The sequence below is a fragment of the Megascapheus bottae genome, chromosome 15, assembly GCF_031878675.1.
Source record: "Megascapheus bottae isolate mThoBot1 chromosome 15, mThoBot2.hap1, whole genome shotgun sequence".
Taxonomy (NCBI): domain Eukaryota; kingdom Metazoa; phylum Chordata; class Mammalia; order Rodentia; family Geomyidae; genus Megascapheus; species Megascapheus bottae.
In genome coordinates, this window is record NC_143523.1 from 22,301,909 (window position 1) to 22,319,162 (window position 17,254).

General features: G+C 46.5%; 1 protein-coding gene across 1 annotated transcript in view; it reads right to left on the reverse strand.

The window, feature by feature from the left end:
• The window catches only part of LOC150053941 (uncharacterized), a 59,968-nt gene that overhangs the window by 404 nt on the left and 42,310 nt on the right, over positions 1 to 17,254 (reverse strand). The window contains exon 6 of the mRNA XM_090345520.1: positions 2,200 to 2,374. Within this exon, the coding sequence (XP_090201646.1) occupies positions 2,200 to 2,374 (175 nt within the window). The remainder of the gene's footprint in view (positions 1 to 2,199; positions 2,375 to 17,254) is intronic.

The window sequence follows — 17,254 nt, forward strand, 5'->3', positions numbered from 1 at the left end:
TAGGAAGCTTGGGGGAGGAGGAGTTACCCTCATCATACCCCTACATGCTGGCAGAGGCAGTGCTGGGGGAAGAGCCTACAGGGGCTTCTAGCCTGGCACTGCTGGTCTGGCTGATCAGGTATGGGTGACCCTTTTTAAAAAACAAACAAAGACAGCCCCACTGGCCCCTTGCTCTCTGCCTGTGCACTGGGGTATGAAATTGGGGAGGGGAAGAGTCCACATGGCTAACAGAAGGGTGGGAGGGGGCCAGTCATTGACTCTGAAAGGGTGTCCTGCCCGAAACACTTGGATAATTGCCTTTTTATTGCAGCCACCGCCAAGCCAGACCCCTGAGCTGGGCAGACCAGGAGCCTACACAAAGCAGGAAAAGTTGCTCTGATTAATATTACATTAAATTAAAACTGATTTTCTGCTCTTTCGGGTCCGTTTTTTTTCCCTTCCACTTCCTGACGCCCCCACCCTGCCCAGAGGACCCCCTCCCCTCCCTGGCTGGATGGGATTGCCTCGTCATTTCCAATTCCTTCTCGTATTGATCTTCCTGTAGAAATCAGTTTTGTAATTAGCTGCAAATTAGGCCTTCTACTGGGGGTGAAGCTGCCCCCTGATTTATCACCAGAGTAATTCGCTGTGATCGGAGAGAAATTAAAATGAACTCAATTAGGCTTCGGATTTGCTTTATGGGCCCTGCTCCGAGTTTCAGGGGGAAAAATGACTGTGCTGGTGTTTAATAGTCTAATGAAAGTAAATAAAGGTTATTCATTGTAATACAGCCGGGGACTGAGGGAGGGTGCACTGAGCCGCCCGCCTTGGCCGGCTCCTCCTTTGTTGGTTTATGGCTCAGGCACCTTAAAAAGACTTTTGATTTTTGTTTTATGAAGACAAACAGCTTATGGGATAAAAGAACAGGCAGAGAGAAAGGCAAGTAGCTAGGAACTGTTGGAGTCTTAGAGCAGAACTGTGTGTGTGGATCCTGCAGGCTTTGCTGATGCACACGTGTGTGTGGGTGTACGTGAAAGCACAGCAGGCTGGGATGTGCTATGGTTGGAGGCCTGGTCTAGCTATGTGTGTGGGAGGGCTGGGAGGGTGCCGCTGCATGTGAGGGATGTGCTGGGGGCTACACTGTTGTGGGTGGAGGCATATGCTAGAAGGGGTGTCCTGACCTCTATGAGACAGCTACTGTCTCTCTGGGGCAGCTGGAGCTGTGCCATGAGCACTGTGGCCTGTGTAGGGTGAAGGGAACACGCAAATGGTGGAGGTATGTAAGCACCTATAAATACAAGGCTCTGGAAATGTGCTTCTGTGTGTGGTTCGCTTGTTGGGCTTCGCTCTCTTCTGTGTCTGCAGGAATGGTGGGGTATCAGAGTAGGCTGTCAGGCTCCCCCCATGTGGCATCTGGATGAAGGAGCAGGGGGTGGCCACTGCTGAGCTCTCCTTCTGACACTGGGCAAAGGGAGCTCCAGACACTTTCTACAAGACCACGGCCGAGGAAGCCAGGGGACGTGGCAAGAAAGCAGTTCAAGTCCTCTAGTACTTAAGAACTCATCCAGCTAAGACGCACCATTTCAGTTTTAAAGTCAGATACCTGGTCTTCCCTGGTCCACTTTAAAGCCACAGAATGACTAACTGAACAGTATCAAAGCCCTTAGTCCCACAGATAAGGAAGCAGAGGCCTTTAATGGATATAAGATAAACACATCTCTTCTTATCCCCCTTCTTTTGGTGGTCCTGGGGTTTGTACTCAGAGTCTCTAACCACTTCATCCATTCCCCCCAGTCATTTTTGCTGTAGCTGTTTTGCAGACAGGTTCTTGAGTTTTTTTTGCCTGGGCTGATAGGGACTCTGATCCTCCTGTTTAGGCCTTCCTAGTAGAGACGGATGGTATGTACACCACTCCACTCCCATGTTTGTTGCTATTGTTGAGGTGATGTCGTAAAAGCTTTTGCCTAGGCTGACCTCAAACCATAATCCTCCAATATCTGCCTCCTGAGTGGTTGAGATTACAAGTGTGAGCCCAGAATCCCTTATTTCCAAATTGCTATGTATCTCTTAACTCTACCCTGATGTCCTTGTGCCGGCATGTTCATAAAGCACATGTATGAACATATGAAAAGTTGGGTGTTTGGAAAGCAAGTCCTCCAGAGGCTTTGTTGTACCCAGTTCCTCTCCAATTCTGGGACCAGCAGGAAACTCCTTTCTCACCTGTTCTGATTTGATGTGTTCCGATGCCTGGAAGACGTCAGGGTAAGAAGGACGCTCAAAAACTCTATCCAGAGCTTCCAGCTGCTGCTGGGTGAAGGTGTCTGCTCGCAGGTGCTTCCGCAAACTGTCCACGCCACTCTGAGAGTCTCCATTGGGACTGAGCCCTCAGACACATCTGGGGAACACACAGATACGTGAGCATCAGCACCAGGCCAGCAGAGACAAAGGGAGAGGGCAGTGGGCAAAGGGGTTAGGTATCTGATTCTTACCCCCAGGACTCTGTACTCCTGCCAAGACCCTGTCCTTCTAGTTCATAGGCTAGAGGGACTGGTCCAGCTGGCTGACTCTGCCTCAGTGGCCTGGCTGTGGAAGCCAGATCACTAAAGCTGCTGGGAAGAGACAGGAAAGGGTCACAGTATGGGGTAGGGGTAGGGGTAGGGGCACTAGACAGGAGAGCCAGAGGGGCACCTTTTCCCTAGGGACTGCCTTGCCCCCTCCATCCTGTTTCAGCCTGGGTGAGGAGCTGGGTTCTCAGGCTGGTATTACCAAGCCTGTGGAGAAATGAACTCAACTCTGAGATGAACTTCAGTTCCACTGATTCTAAGGGTTGAAAATCATCAAATCTCCGAGGCTGAGTGTAAGACATGAAGTAATTAACTGTCCTGGGAAGGAGGGGCAGGCAGTGTATCTCAGAGCAAGGCTGAGGTGCTTAGCTCAGAGTGGGCCAAGATGAGACAGAGCAGAAGGAAGAGGAGTCACATGGTTACAGAGCATGCGTATGAACAAAAACAGGGGGCCTGCATACAGCTGTGCCACGGCCACCCCTCTCCCTTGGGAGCTCTGGTGCACTCCTCTGCAGGGAGCCAGCTCCCGGGGCACCTGGATCTTCCTGTGGGTTTCCACAGGGACCAGAGATGCTCCACAAAGGAAGGCCTTGATGGCGTCCCAACAGTGCCTGCTCTCTTGGGGCCACTGGTCAATCCTGTTGCCATTTTAGGCTTTATCATGGCATTGTCACCATTCTGTTTTCCCTGTCTTCCAGCTATGGGTCCCTTGGAGCTTTGAGAACAGTGGACAAAATGCTGGCTCTGCTGCCTCTCTTTGAGTCCCTACCCCATAACTCTCCTGGCTCAGAGCTCAGCCCTAGTTTGTCATTTCTTGGTTTCCCTCTGTCTAAGACCAGCTAGTGAGCCTTAGGCCTGGGGCCAGTCCACGCTGCAGCCCCAGGGGCTTCCTCTGGGACGGTTATATATATCAGTTTATAGGTGATTATACGATATGATATAATCAATATTGCATTATATACAGTAACACCGTACAGTATCATTTGGGAGACCATAGAAAATATTACATATTGATTAACTTCAACCTGCAGCCATCCTCCCTAGCTGTCCTCCCAGGTGGAGCAGGGAGTCCTGCTTACCTAAAAAGACTTTCGTCTTCCCTCCACACTGTCAGAGAAGGGGTGGGAAAACTGTGTGGGGGGGGGAGGTGTCTGAGGCAGTGGAGAAAGATTGGAAATAGAGGAGAGAGAGAGAGAGAGAGAGAGAGAGAGAGAGATGAGAGAGAGAGAGAGAGAGAGAGAGAGAGGGAGGGAGAGAGAGAGAAGAGATAGGAAAGGGGAGAGAGCAAAGAGAGAGAGAGAGAAGAGATAGGAAAGGGGAGAGAGCAAAGAGAGAGAGAGAGAGAGAGAGAGAGAGAGAGAGAGAGAGAGAGAGAGAGAGAGAGAGAGAACAAGACTAGCCTAAGGCAGGCAAAAGACAGCTTTGATAATATCCCCAGGTTCCTGTGGACACAAAACCAAAGAGTTTCTGTGTAAGGTTCTAAAACGGCTTTTAGTTTTAGAAAGTCCATGTCCTTGCATGTAGATGGAGTGTGCTGTGTTTATTCATCCAATTTTGTGTGGATATTCTCTGTGCATATGCACTTGCATATAAGAAACATCTGGATAAACAAGGATCTGTGATAGCCTTTCTGAAAGGATATGTGCGTGGGGGGGAGGGGCGTGTGTAAGAAACACAGAGAGAGAGAAACAGACAGACCGACAGATGGACTGACTGCAGGGAAGTGTGAGCCTATATCCCCAGCTTCTTCTCTGACTGCTTCTTTTCCTATGATGCACATTACCTGAACTCACTGCCTGTAGCTATCCCATTGTATCTAATAATCCTCTCATCTTAGGAACCCTCCCCTCTCTGGATCGCCCTGCTGTCAGAAGGGAGGGAAGGTGGCACTGAGGGTCTTTGTGTATGGTTATTGCAGCTTCACCAAGTAGGCCCTAGGGAGTAGAATGTCACACATTAGGTGTGTGAGTGTGTGTAGAGATGTGTGGCAGGATGCCATCATGCATCTGTATAGATTTTGTGTACATGCTTCTGTGTGGCTTGGCTTACCCTGTGCGTGCGCACATGCGTGCATGTGAGTGTGTGTGTGTGTGCGTGCACGCGTGTGCGTGTGTGCAAGGGCTGAACTGAAGCTTTGTCCTCAGGTCACTGGCTGGAGGAGTCTCTTCGCCTTCATTTATTCAGGGGCCCTTCAGATCTTGACAAATCTGTCACTCTAAATTTGCGAGAGATTATGGCGCTCTCTCCCCAGCCCGCAGAGAGGTGATATATGATATCTGCTGCCCCTATTGATTGCCTGATCTGGTGGCAGAGGCCGGCGAAATGAACTTGAAATGAACATCATGCCTCAACTCATTGTGCGTATAATACACTACTTAATCCCACATTTTTCAGCCGCTATGGAATTCAATTGATCAATCATGTTCCACTGATAGTACTGTTTTAGGGGTTATTGCTGCTCCCTCCACTCACTGACCTTTTTATTTATTTATTTATTTGTTTTTTCTACGCTCAGGCCCTGGTGGTAAGGCAGGTTACAGAGGCAGCAATGGAGAGGAGGGGGAAAGTGGAAAGGGAAGGCTAAAGGAAGCCTGCTGCTGGAAGAGCTGGCAGACAGGAGGTGGAGACAGAAGAAGGAAGAAGGAAAGGAAGGTGGGGGGGGGGGGAGGTGGATGGCAGGAAAGTGCTAGAGGAACAGACAACGAAGTGACTACTAAAAGCATACAGATACCCCCTCTCCCCCCAGGCCGAGGCTGGAGGAGGCCTAAGGGAGTCCCCAGAAGGAAAGAAAAACTGGGAGGAGTCAGGATGAATGGTAAAAGGACCACCAAAAAAAGTTATGGGAGACAGGGAGGTAAGCTGCTGGGCAGGGAGAGGGCCAGGGCACTACTGAGGGCAGACAGGAAGTGAAGGAGCCCTCTTGCAACTCAGCTTCAAGTCCTAGGGACTGTGGTGGGACCCTCTGGGGGGTTTGCAAGGGAAGAACCAGTGAAAGTGCGGGAGCTGGCAGGAGCAGAGTAAGCAAGAGAGGGCAGAAAAGGCGTTCAATCAGCTGGTGCAAGGAAAAGAAGCTTCAGGAAGGAAGAAGCCCAGAAACAGAGGCAGGACAGGAAAGAGCGAGAGGGAAGGGGGAAAGGCCTTCCACCTCAGAATCCAGGCAGGTGCTGGCTGGGGAGAGAAAACTTGGCACAGGAATGAAACCAGCTGGCTAAGCTGTCACTGCTGCCTGAGTGTCCAGCTCCAGAGGGCAGGTCAGGGCCTGCATCAGGGGAGGCTGGAAAGGTACAGGGAGGAGGAGGAGAAGAACAAAGAGTAGTAGAGAAGGAGCAGGAGAGAAAAGAGCACAAGGAAGAAGAGAAATACAAAAGAATGGGGAAAATGATATTGACAGTGCTGGCTACCCAGAGGGCCTTTGCAGACGGAGATGGAGGGGATGGTCTGAATGGTACCTCCTGTAGGCAGTCACGGGGGAGCCAGGAAGGGAGAGGAAGGTACCACTGCATGGCCCTGAGCTAATCTAAATAGAGGCAGAAGCAGGCCCTGATCCAGGTTTGAGAGTGAACAGTGACAGAATAAATAGAATAGACATCAATCACCTCAAAGACAATTCCTTACCCAACAACCCTCCTGTGTCAAGAAGCCAAGCTGTGGGCACTTTGTGAGGAAGTACCATGACTGAGGCATTTCTGTAGCTCCCGTGCCAGACACGACACATAGTAGGTCCTCAATAAATGACTGAGTAAATGAGATTCTCCTAGGTGGTGGTCACAATCAAACAGACCCCTGGCAGTCAGTTTCAAGAGTAACTACTCAATTGGCCTGGCAGCCGGGACATGCAGTCACTTGTCAGGCAAGACCTCTGGCCTGGTAGCCTCTAGCAGTGTTTATCCCCAGAGGCTCTTTTTACCCGCAACAATACCATCCCACCCACCTATGATATTCAAGCCAAAGAACAGCGAACGCTATGCGCCCATTTAGAAGAGAATTTAGCCTTGGAGCTGCAGATCCATCATCTACAGCAGATGGCAGAGGCTACTTAAGGACAGAGCCCAAAGAAGGTCTCTACATTTGGACTCCCAGTACCAAGAGGGCTACAATACAGTATCTATACATCCTGAACTTTGTGGAGCAATTCCAGTTTGCAATATTCTTACCAACTCTTAGACCATGTTTTTAGGTTGGGATTAGAAAATGTAATTGTTGTAGGTCTGGGAAGATCCCACAGAGCTAGGAAATGGTGATATGCTAAGCTAACTATCTCTGTCTGCCCTACTCCTCTTCTACCTCTTGCTCATCTATCCTAACAGTACACAAGTATTAAGACCTTTTTGGATGGAGATGTGACTCAGTGGTAGAACATGTGCAAATGCCTAGGTTTAATCCTGCAGTACCACAGAAGAAAGAACGAGAGAGAGAGAGAGAGAGAGAGGGAGAGAGAGAGAGAGAGAGAGAGAGAGAGAGAGAGAGAGAGAGAGAGAGAGAGAGAGAGAGAGAGAGAGAGGAGGGAGGGAGGGAGGAAGGAAGGAAAGTAGTAAGGAAGGAAGGGAGGAAGGAAGGAAGGAAAGGACAAACAGACATCATAGTGTACATCTGTATACTATCTCAGCACTGGGGAAGCTGAAGCAGAAGGATTGTGTATTTGACATCAGCCTTCTATGCATATGTATAGAGTTTGTTGAGAACCCATCTCAACAACAACAACAAAAACAATAATAAAAGAGCTTCTTCCACTCCATTGCTGTACTTCAGAGCATATTTAACCTTTCCAACACCCTACGAGGTAAATATTATGATAATCTTTCTCTAGACAGGAAAGCTGAGGCAAAGAGCGGTTAAGACACTTGTCAAAAGCCATGAAGCTAGTAAATGACAGTCAGGATTTGAAACCAGGTCTCTGTCTCTGGAACCTGCCTTCTAAATCATTTCACTTTGTGGTCTGGGTGTGAAGCTCGGAGCCCTAGCTGTGGCCACTTTGTCCTTTCTGGGTCACATTTCTCTGTGATTCCACTTTCTGCTTATACTCTTCTTTTTTTTGCCAGTCCTGGGTTTGAGCTCAGGGCCTAAGCACTGTCCTTGGACTTTCTCAAGGCTAGAGCTCTACTGCTTGAGCCTCAGCACCACTTCCGGCTTTTTTCTATGTATGTGGTATTGAGGAATCGAACCTGGGTCGTCGTGCATGCTAGGCAAGCACTCTACCACTAGGCCAAACTCCGGGCCCTGCTTATATTCTTCTTATGCTGAGGCAAAAAATAGTAGAGTGTGTTGGCTTAGTATAGATTGCCCAGAAAATTTAGGCCTCCTTGGTCCAAATTCTTTATGTTACTATCAGAAAAACTAGCTGGTTGGGGCCAGGAGTTTGGCCTAGTGGTAGATCGCTCACCTCGCATGCATGAAAACCTTGGTTTGATTCCTTGGTACCACATACATAGAAAAAAATGCTGGAAGTGGTTCTGTGACTCAAGTGCTAGCGCTCTAGCCTTGAGAAAGACACGGACAATGCTCAGGCCCTGAGTTCAAGCCAGGACTGGCAAAACAACAACAACAACAACACCTACCTGTATGGCTTGGACCACTTGTCCAAGGTCAGGTGCAATGGGGTAACATTCTCATACCTAGAGCCCATTCCGGGGCCTGTCCACAAAAGTGCAAGCACACTTAAGGAGGGGGAGCTGCCGCAAGCCCATTTTTGGAACATGGACAGATTATAAATAAATTAAACAAGCTGCTGAGTTCCAACTTTGAAACCTATTATTCTTTCAAGAAGAACAAAGCTCATATTGTCTTCTCCTCTGACCGATTGATTCCTAGTTGCTTAGTGTCTAATGTAAAGTCTTCATGGACCTTACGTTATTTTGGCTTCCTAGCCACTCTCCAAGGTAAGCAAGAATTGTAATCTCCTTGTTACTGGTGAGGAAGCTGAGGTGCCAGATAATGGAGGTACACATGAGGTGAGGAACCACACATGGTGGTTCAAGAGCACCTAGACCAGGGAGCTTGGCATAGGGAAGGGGCACAAGTAAGCATCTGTGGACTGAACCAATAGATAAGAGCATCTCCACTGGCAGAGGAGGACCCAGACTCCAGGCAAACAAACAGAGTTAGAAAATGAAAGGTTTGCCAGTGACATGGTGAGAGGGGTGATCATGAGTTCTGATGATGAATGATTTATTTACTTGACTAAGTTATTTTTCCCTATTGTACAAGTAAGCATGTACTACTTCTGGCATTCTTTTTTTTTTTTTTTGGCCAGTTGTGGGGCTTGAACTCAGGGCCTGAGCACTGTCCTTGTACATTTCTCAAGGCTAGAGCTCTTCCACTTGAGCCACAGCACCACTTCCAGCTTTTTTTCTACGTATGTGGTACCAAGGAATTGAACCCAGGTCTTCGTGCATGCTAGGCAAGCACTCTACCACTAGGCCAAACTCCCGACCCTACTTCTGGCATTCTTAAAAAAACAAAACAAAGCTGTCTGGAGGCTGAGAGTGAGGCTCCTTGACAGAGCAGTGACTGAACATGGCCCAAAGTGCAGAGTTTGATTCCCAACACCCCAAAGAGGGGAAAGACACAGAGAAGAAAAAGATAGCAAAGAAAGACAAATGTCTTTTACTCCTTGATCTAACCAACTCATTCACTTACCCTGTCACTCCCCATCTACTCCTGGGTTGACCTGGAGCAGAGCTTCACCTCCCATCTCTCACCCCAGGCCAGAACCCTTGCACACCAGTCACAAATGGAATTGCCCTGTCACCTCCCCAACCTGCTGGGAGGTCCCTGAATTTGTGCCCCTTCTCAAATTTTGGGAAGGGCTTTTCTAGGAACGTATGCATGCTAGGCGAGTTCACTGACGCTGAAATAGTTCTGTTTTCTAAGCCCAGATACTAAGATCTATGGTTTCTGGGGAAACTGACACTATCGAGCATTCACTTGCACTCATTAAGTCTGTTCAACTTTACGGAGTGTTTATGATTGTTGTTATTTAGATGACGGAAACAATCTCAAGGAAGCAAAATTATTTGCCCAGCATCATACAGCTAATAATAAATAGCAAAGCCTGGATCTGAACTCAGAGATGTCTGCTTTCAAAGACAAACTGGGACTAATTTGCCTTTTCTCATCTCTCTTCCCATCAGTGTCAGAGCCTTCACTGACTGTGCACCTCCTATATCCCAGCAGTTTCAGGGCACTTCCTCCAGCCCTCACAGAACACTTGGAAAGACTATATTAGCTTGATTTTACACATGAGAAAACAAGCTTAAAAAGAGTTCTAAATATATACAAGATCATACAACTGGCAAGAGTAATTTTGGGTAAAAGAGATCTTTATCCATAGTCTAAAAATGACCTCAAAAAGTGGTATGGAGCCAGACACCAGTGGCTTATGCCTATAATTCTAGCTACTCAGGAGGCTGAGAGCTAAGAATCATGGTTCAAAGCCAGCCTGGGCAGGGAAGTCCAGGAAATGCTTATCTCCAATTGATCACCAGAAAACCAGAACTAGCACTGTGGCTCCAAGTTGTAGAATGCTAGCCTTGAGCAAAAGAGCTCAGTCCCTGAGCTCAAGCCCCATGACAAAAAGAACAAGAGAGAGAGAGAGAGAGAGAGAGAGAGAGAGAGAGAGAGAGAGAGAGAGAGAGAGAGAGAGAGAGAGAGAGAGAGAGAGGGAGAGCAGCTCAAGAACAGCGCCTAGACCCTGAGCTCAAGCTCTTGGACTGGCACATACATTTAAAGGGGGATAAAAGTGGGTTGGGGGAAAAGTGTGTGGAGAAAATGGGAGTTGTGGCTGGGGTGGAAAGTCCGACCCTTCTGGCTGGTCACGTAGAGCCACCTTAGATCTTCCATACCCCTAGTTTCCCCTACAGAAGGGTTCATCCCAGGGCTGTCCCCCAGTCTTCACCAGCTGCCAGTTGTTGCAGTTTCAAACTCAATTGTTCTCCTCTGTACTGAGGCAAATGGAGTCATTAATTACCTTCTATCGGCTGGGCTGAGTTCAGAATTCGATCAATATCCCCGCTTGTCATTCAGGGCAGCCTGCTTGTGCAGCCCCAGCCCCACCCCCACAGCAGGCGGCAGCACAACAGATGGGACCTGGGTTGCCACCCAGGGCCTTTCATCTGATGGGGAACCGGGAGTGAGGTCTGCGATGCTGAGGAATGGATCTGATCTCCAGAGCTGGGATGGCTTTCAGGCTGGAAGATCCAAGTTTCATGGATTGAACAGAACAAAGTGGGAAGGGACACAAAGGAGAGAGGAGGAAAAAAGACAGGGAAGGGGTGTAGGAGACTGAAGAGAGGAAGGAGGGGCTAGTGAAGGATGAGTGAAAGAGAGGAAGATGGGAAAACATGGAGGGAGGGAAGGAGAAAGAGACAGATGGAGGGACAGAGGGAGAAAAGGAGGCCTGTGATACTCCAGTGTTCTAGAAAGAGCCCCAGAGATGGCCCTGAGATTAAGGTTCTGGAACACTGCTCCTCTTAAGAGATGGAATGAGGGACAGTGCGAAGGAAGGGATGACATTGCCCAAAAAGCAGTGTAGTCTTTACCTGACTTATGTATCGGTAACCCCTCTATCCTTTACCTTTATAATAACAATAAAAAATTAAAGAGATGGAATGATATATCTAGGCTCACACTGGACAAGTCTAAGTCAACCTTGTTAAGCCCAATGAAACCCTTAGAAATCTGGTCCAAAGCTTTAGCTCTGGGTAAAACCAAGACTGCACTGCCCCCTAACCTTGATAAACCACTGGTCATCCTTGATCAAGCCCAGCTCCTCAACACTCACTAGGTTTATTACAGGGTGAGAGGCTGGCTGCCAGCTGCCTCACTTCAGGCTTGCTGCACCCATCCACATCCATTTGCCTCTGGAAACACTAACTGCCTTGGAGACTCTGTGTTAGGTAAAGTAATATCTGGTGTTACTGAACCCCAGTTTTGATGCTGACTTGCTGTATGACTTTGATTAAGTTGCATAACCTTTTTTTTCCACAAGAAAGTTGCTAACTCCCCCCTCAGCAATATTAAAATTTCTCCTTCTCTGTGTTCCTCAACCAAAATGAATTTAGTTCCTATTATGGTACCAGACACTATACTTAACAGGCACACACTGATTTAATCCTTAGCACAACAACTACCCTTTATGAAGCACCTACTATTTATCAGGCATTCATGAAAGAATTCTACATATGTCAACTCATTTCATTTCTACAAGAAAAACTTAAGCATGAAGCTTCTGTTATAATTTCACAGCACAAGTGAGGAAATCCAAGTAGAGATGTTTTGGAACTTTCCCAAGTGAAATGAATGACTGACATAAAAGAGTACTAGAGGAACCAAACCCAAATGATCTCTGCCTATGAAACTGAGATTGTAACCTTGGAAAGCTGGGAGCTTCTGAAGAAAAGGACTTGCCTAAAGATATTTACTACAGCCAGTAAATAGCAGTGCCAAATATAAATGCTCTATTGTGTGTGTGCCAATACTGGGGCTTGAACTCAAGGTCTGTCCCTTAACTGGACATTGTCCCTTAGCTTTTTCAATCAAAGCCTCTCACTTCACCAATTGAGCCACAGCTCTATTTCCATCTTTTTGGTGGTTAATTGGATATTAGTCTCGTGGACTTTCCTGTCTGGACTGTCTTTGACCTGTGAGCTTCAGATCTCAGCCTCCCGAGTAACTAGGATTACAGGTATGAGCCATTGGTATCCAGCATCATAGTTATTTTATTTTTTTCAACTAAACTGAATTTTAATGGCAGGTACTCCATAGTTTTCATCTTTTGTAAATCTATCCTATGGTCTAATACATGGTAAGCAGTCTCAAATATTGACAGGTTTCCTGAATAGAATTCTAAAACAAAAATTTCTATATCCAACAGTTTACCTTTTAAAAAGAAAAAGAACAACAATAGAAATTTCTATTCTGCATCCTGTGTCGCTTATATTTTATATCTGGAAAGTATAATGGAGAAAACTTGATCTTGATCTGATTCCCTCTCAGAGGTATAAAATCAAAACAAAACAGAGCAACAACAGCAAAATAAAGAGAGCCTCAGAGAGGTTAGGGAATGGTGCAGTGTCACAGGCTAGTATGAGAATTGAAGCTCTAAGAACAGAGATCTTTCCATTATTGTAGGTGGTTTAATCCTGACCAAGAAAAAAAACAAATGGACAACAGTGAAGTTGTGGAAGCAGCCCTAAGCAGAGGAAGAGACATGGTCTGAATCTCACTTGAAGAAAGCAAACTGTCTCATGTGGAGAGCCAATAAAGGCACAGGACACTGTGACAAAAGATTGTAAAAGGGGAATATAATTCCATAAGTACAAGATACTTGAAACAAAATTCTGCCTCCATAAGCTCAAAAAATCAACCTGACAAAGTAAAAGGAGTGGGAGTGGGGGGAGGGGTAGAACGAGGACATTAAAAGAAAATCACCATTGTTGCACACGACTAAGCTTTAAAATATGATGAGCCTAGACTTTAAAAGGACATGTACACCGAAGAGTGGAAGATTATGCAGCCATTAAAAAATCATGTTTTCAAAGAATATGTAATGATATGTGAAAATGGTTCTATATAATGATAAGTGAAAATACCAAGACACAAAGCTAAATATACAGTATCATTTCAATTTTGATTAAAAATTATATATAAAGTTATATGTACAGGAAAAAGGAGGATATACCAAATGCTAATAGTGGTATCACTTAATGATGAGATTATAGGTATCATTTTTTTTAGAAACATGGCATCTCTTCCAAATATTTTACATTGAACATGTGTTGTTCTGATCAGGCCTAAAGTTTTCCCCCCTCTTCATCTCTCATAAAGTGGGTACGGAATAGATGGAAAGAAGGGCCATAATCAAGGATGGATGTGCGGGGTAGGATGCTCCTGTCAGGAGGACAAAGGCTCCAAAAAAACCTGACAAAACTACAACAACAAAAATAGACTGTAGTTGCTCCATTTGGACACAGAACAAGAAGGAAGGCAGGTTTATGCTCAGCGCTTGGGAGAAATCATGATGAGAGAGGAGAGAGAATAAGCAGAACTTCTCCACCCCCAGCTTGCCTTTGTCTCCTCCAGCAAAGAAAAGAATCTTCAAAGTGTGACCCACAGGAGGGCACTGGTGCCTTGCTTGGGTAAGAGTCCTGAAGGTAACTGTTCAGTTGAGCTGCGAGGACCCTGAGAGGAAAATTGCTGTTGAAAATCCTTGAGCCAAAAAGTCATAAAAAAAAGGAGTAAAGCAATAACAAACCTGGTATCATATTGCCTTGCAGAAAGAGGGTTTGAGTAAGATTATGCAAACAACATTGTGATAAATTCAATATCAGCCTCTGAATTTCTTTTTTTAATAACCACTATACAGCCAATCTGTGGGCACTAGAAAAGAAAATGTGATATACTACAGCCTGTACACACTCACCAAGAATAAGTTGTGGTACATTAACTTGATATCAGTACCTAGATCAAATGCTTTGCCCGTGAGGGCTTCTCTACTTGCCCTGGTGGAGGAAACTATTCCTTTTTGTTCTTTTTCTTTTTATTGCAGCTTCTCCCTCCTTGATCAAAACATTGATCACATTCAGCTTGTATAATGATGTGCACATTTGCCCCCTTACTAGATGAGAAGCTTCTTGAGGTCAAGGACTGTTCCATTTGCCAATGTATATCAGTTCAGCCATGTTCATATAGCAGGCACTTGATTTGCTCACCAACTTACACTGGATATTTTAAATTGATCAGTTAAGGGCATTTTGTAAGTATGGTCAGTGTTAACATTTGGCAAATCATCTCCCTCTTAGCTTTATGAGCATGGTGAAGAGAAGTGAACTATTGGATGGCTCTTGGGCTCAGTAGTGCCTAAAGCACATACTCATTGCAACGAGGAGGGAAGTCTCCACTGATAGGCCATACTCTTTCCTTGCTTTAAAATGAAAAGAATTTAAAAAGTAGGTAAAACCACTTGGATGATCATACAGATCATCCTTATGACCTTAACAGAGTAGAATTAAGAACCCAAACCAACAAAACGCAATTCAACAGGGATAAATGGAATGCCCTATGTTTAGGTTAAAAAAAATCAATTACACAAGTGCAGAATAGGGTAGACCTGGCTTGATAGCAATTGATGTGAAAAAGATCTCGAGGTTTTAGTTGACCACGAACTCAATATGAGCTTGAGTCTGACACGGCTGCTAAAAAAATCGAATGTAATCTTAAGCTACATTATGGATGTGGAGTCTCCAGACGGGAGAGGGGCAATGTTCCACTGTACGTACTTGGTATTGGCCGGACTGTCTCTAGGGTTCAGTGTTCATTTATGAGGGACTTTAACCTTCAAGAATAAAGTCAGAGATGGGTAACCAAGTTGGCAAGGGAACTCTATCGAGGGCGGGAACCACATCATGTCAGAAGCTAAAATCCACCCAGGACTCAGCCCACAGTTTTTCCAAGTGCCAAGTAAGTATGGTGGAATAATGGGCAGAAAGCGGGGAGAAAAAGATGTCAAATGGAAGTCTATATTGCTATTCACCAGTCTGGTGGTAAATGTTATGATTGGTACTTATTTCTATAGAAGAGGTAACTAAGATTCAGAGAGATAGTATGAAATAGGCAGAAATCTTAGAGCAAGTAAGAATTGGACGAGGACCCTACATCCAGACATTTGGACTCTGAGTCCTGGGCTCTTCTCATAAGCCCATACTGACTCGGTATAAACACTGAGCTACAAACAGTGACAATAGTCCATCTGTGTCCTGTATCCGGTTGAGTCTTTGGGCCAGCAGACAGAACTGCTGGGAGAGTTCTGTGGTGAGTGGCAGGCAGGGCCAAATGACCCTCAAGAATCTCTGAGTCTAATGCACCCACTACCTGATGAATGTAACTGGAACCCCTCTATATATTACCCTGACAATTAAAAAAAAACCAATCTCCGATTCTGCCCTTTTTTTGCAGCCTAGTAGTCCCTTCTGCGTGGGAGGTGTCCCTTGGAGACAGCTCCGGGTATACATTTCCCATCCCCGCTTGCTCTTCTGGCTGCTTCCCTGTACTCCCTGAGAACACACAGCCACACGGTTCATCACTGAATGATTGACTAGCCAGCCAGGCCCTCTCCCATAGACTGTGCACTCCCGAGATCCCCTCATCTAGCCCAAACAGCATGGGCAATTGAGCCCCGAAGAGGAAAGTAGAGTATTCTCAATATCCCACTGAATCTCACACTATCGCAAAATCAGGCTGTCAGCTCTGAAGTCTTGTCTGGGGACAGAGGGATGGTTGTATGGACAACTGTTACGCCCCATATATTTCCTAACTTGTAAGAAAGAAGAGGAATGGGGAAAACCTAGGAACCTAGAAAATCATGCCAGACAATTATTTTTCTTACTTTTAATGGTTCTGGGGATTGAACCCAGGAAGAAATTCTACCACTTGATCTATGCCCCCAGCCTACATTTCTCAATGTTTATACGCACTGTCAGGGCAAAGCCAGCCCAAATGTGGGAAATGGAGGATGCTGAGTGGGTATAGATAGTGGAAGAGGGAAGCAAAGGCTACAGGCACTGGGAAGGAAACACAAAGATGATAAAAGAGAAAGGCTTCTGGGAAGAAGGGATAGGTGGGGCCCTGGGTGGGGATGGAGGCAGGGGAATTTCATGGGGGTTGGAGATGTCTTGATGATCCATTTCCTTGTCTCAGAGCATACAGTGTGCAGTCCTGCTGGCTGCTTGCTTGCAGGGCTGGTGGACAAGGAAAGCCTGCTGAGCCCCTCTGGTGGGACCCAAAAGGGGTGGGGGTCTTCTACCTCACTGCTTTCCCCTCCTCTGGGCTCCAGGCCAGGCCAGAACCAGTTAGAAGCCTCTCTAGAGCCAGGAGGGAAGGGGGCTTTGTTAGCTCAAAGGACACAAGCAAGGCGAAAAATTACATACCAGGCCGCCCTAAGTATGCTTGTTTAGAGAAACTGCTTGCATTTATGAAGTCTTTGGTGCGGAAAGCAGGGTTGCAAATGACTGCATCAGAGCGACAGTAAAGGCCATTAATTTCCTGTTATGTTTTCCTGTGTTGGGGGCTTTATTAATTTAATTTTACACTGTCGAACAACAGCGAGAGCTGACACTGCCACACTGCCACACTGCCAAGGCTGGGGTTTTCTTTTTGTGTGTGTAGCAAGGCAAGGCTTTGCCTGACATGCAAATCAATGCTACTACTAGAACCAATAAAGATGCATGGTGGGAAGAGGGGAGGGCTCAAGGGGGGAGGGCAGAGGAGAGAGCAGGGGACAGAGGGCCAAGGCCAGCCTGGGTCAGTTTCTGTGTCTGGCCTCTGTGGGCTGCCCAGGGCATCCTCCACAACAAGCAATTTTTGCCTGCCTTTACCCTCCCTCTTATCTGCTTTCGTCTCCTTTTTTTCTACCTTCACGGTCTGAATAGAAACATGACATTCCCAGAAAGAAACAAGCGGTGCATTTCTCCTTCTGGTATGGTTCCAACTGAGATATGTTGCAGAAACCAGGGGCAAGGCCCTAATGTTGCCAACAGCCACCACCAAGAGGAGCAGACCTCACTGCACACCTCTCTATCAGCCACTTTCTGCTCTGTGCGTCCCTCTCCTCAAGAGTCAAGGATTCGAAGCCAAGCACTGGAAGCTCACACACGGAATCCTAACTAGCAGGAGATTGGGATCTGGAGTCGGTCTAGACTAGACTATTATTTCCAACT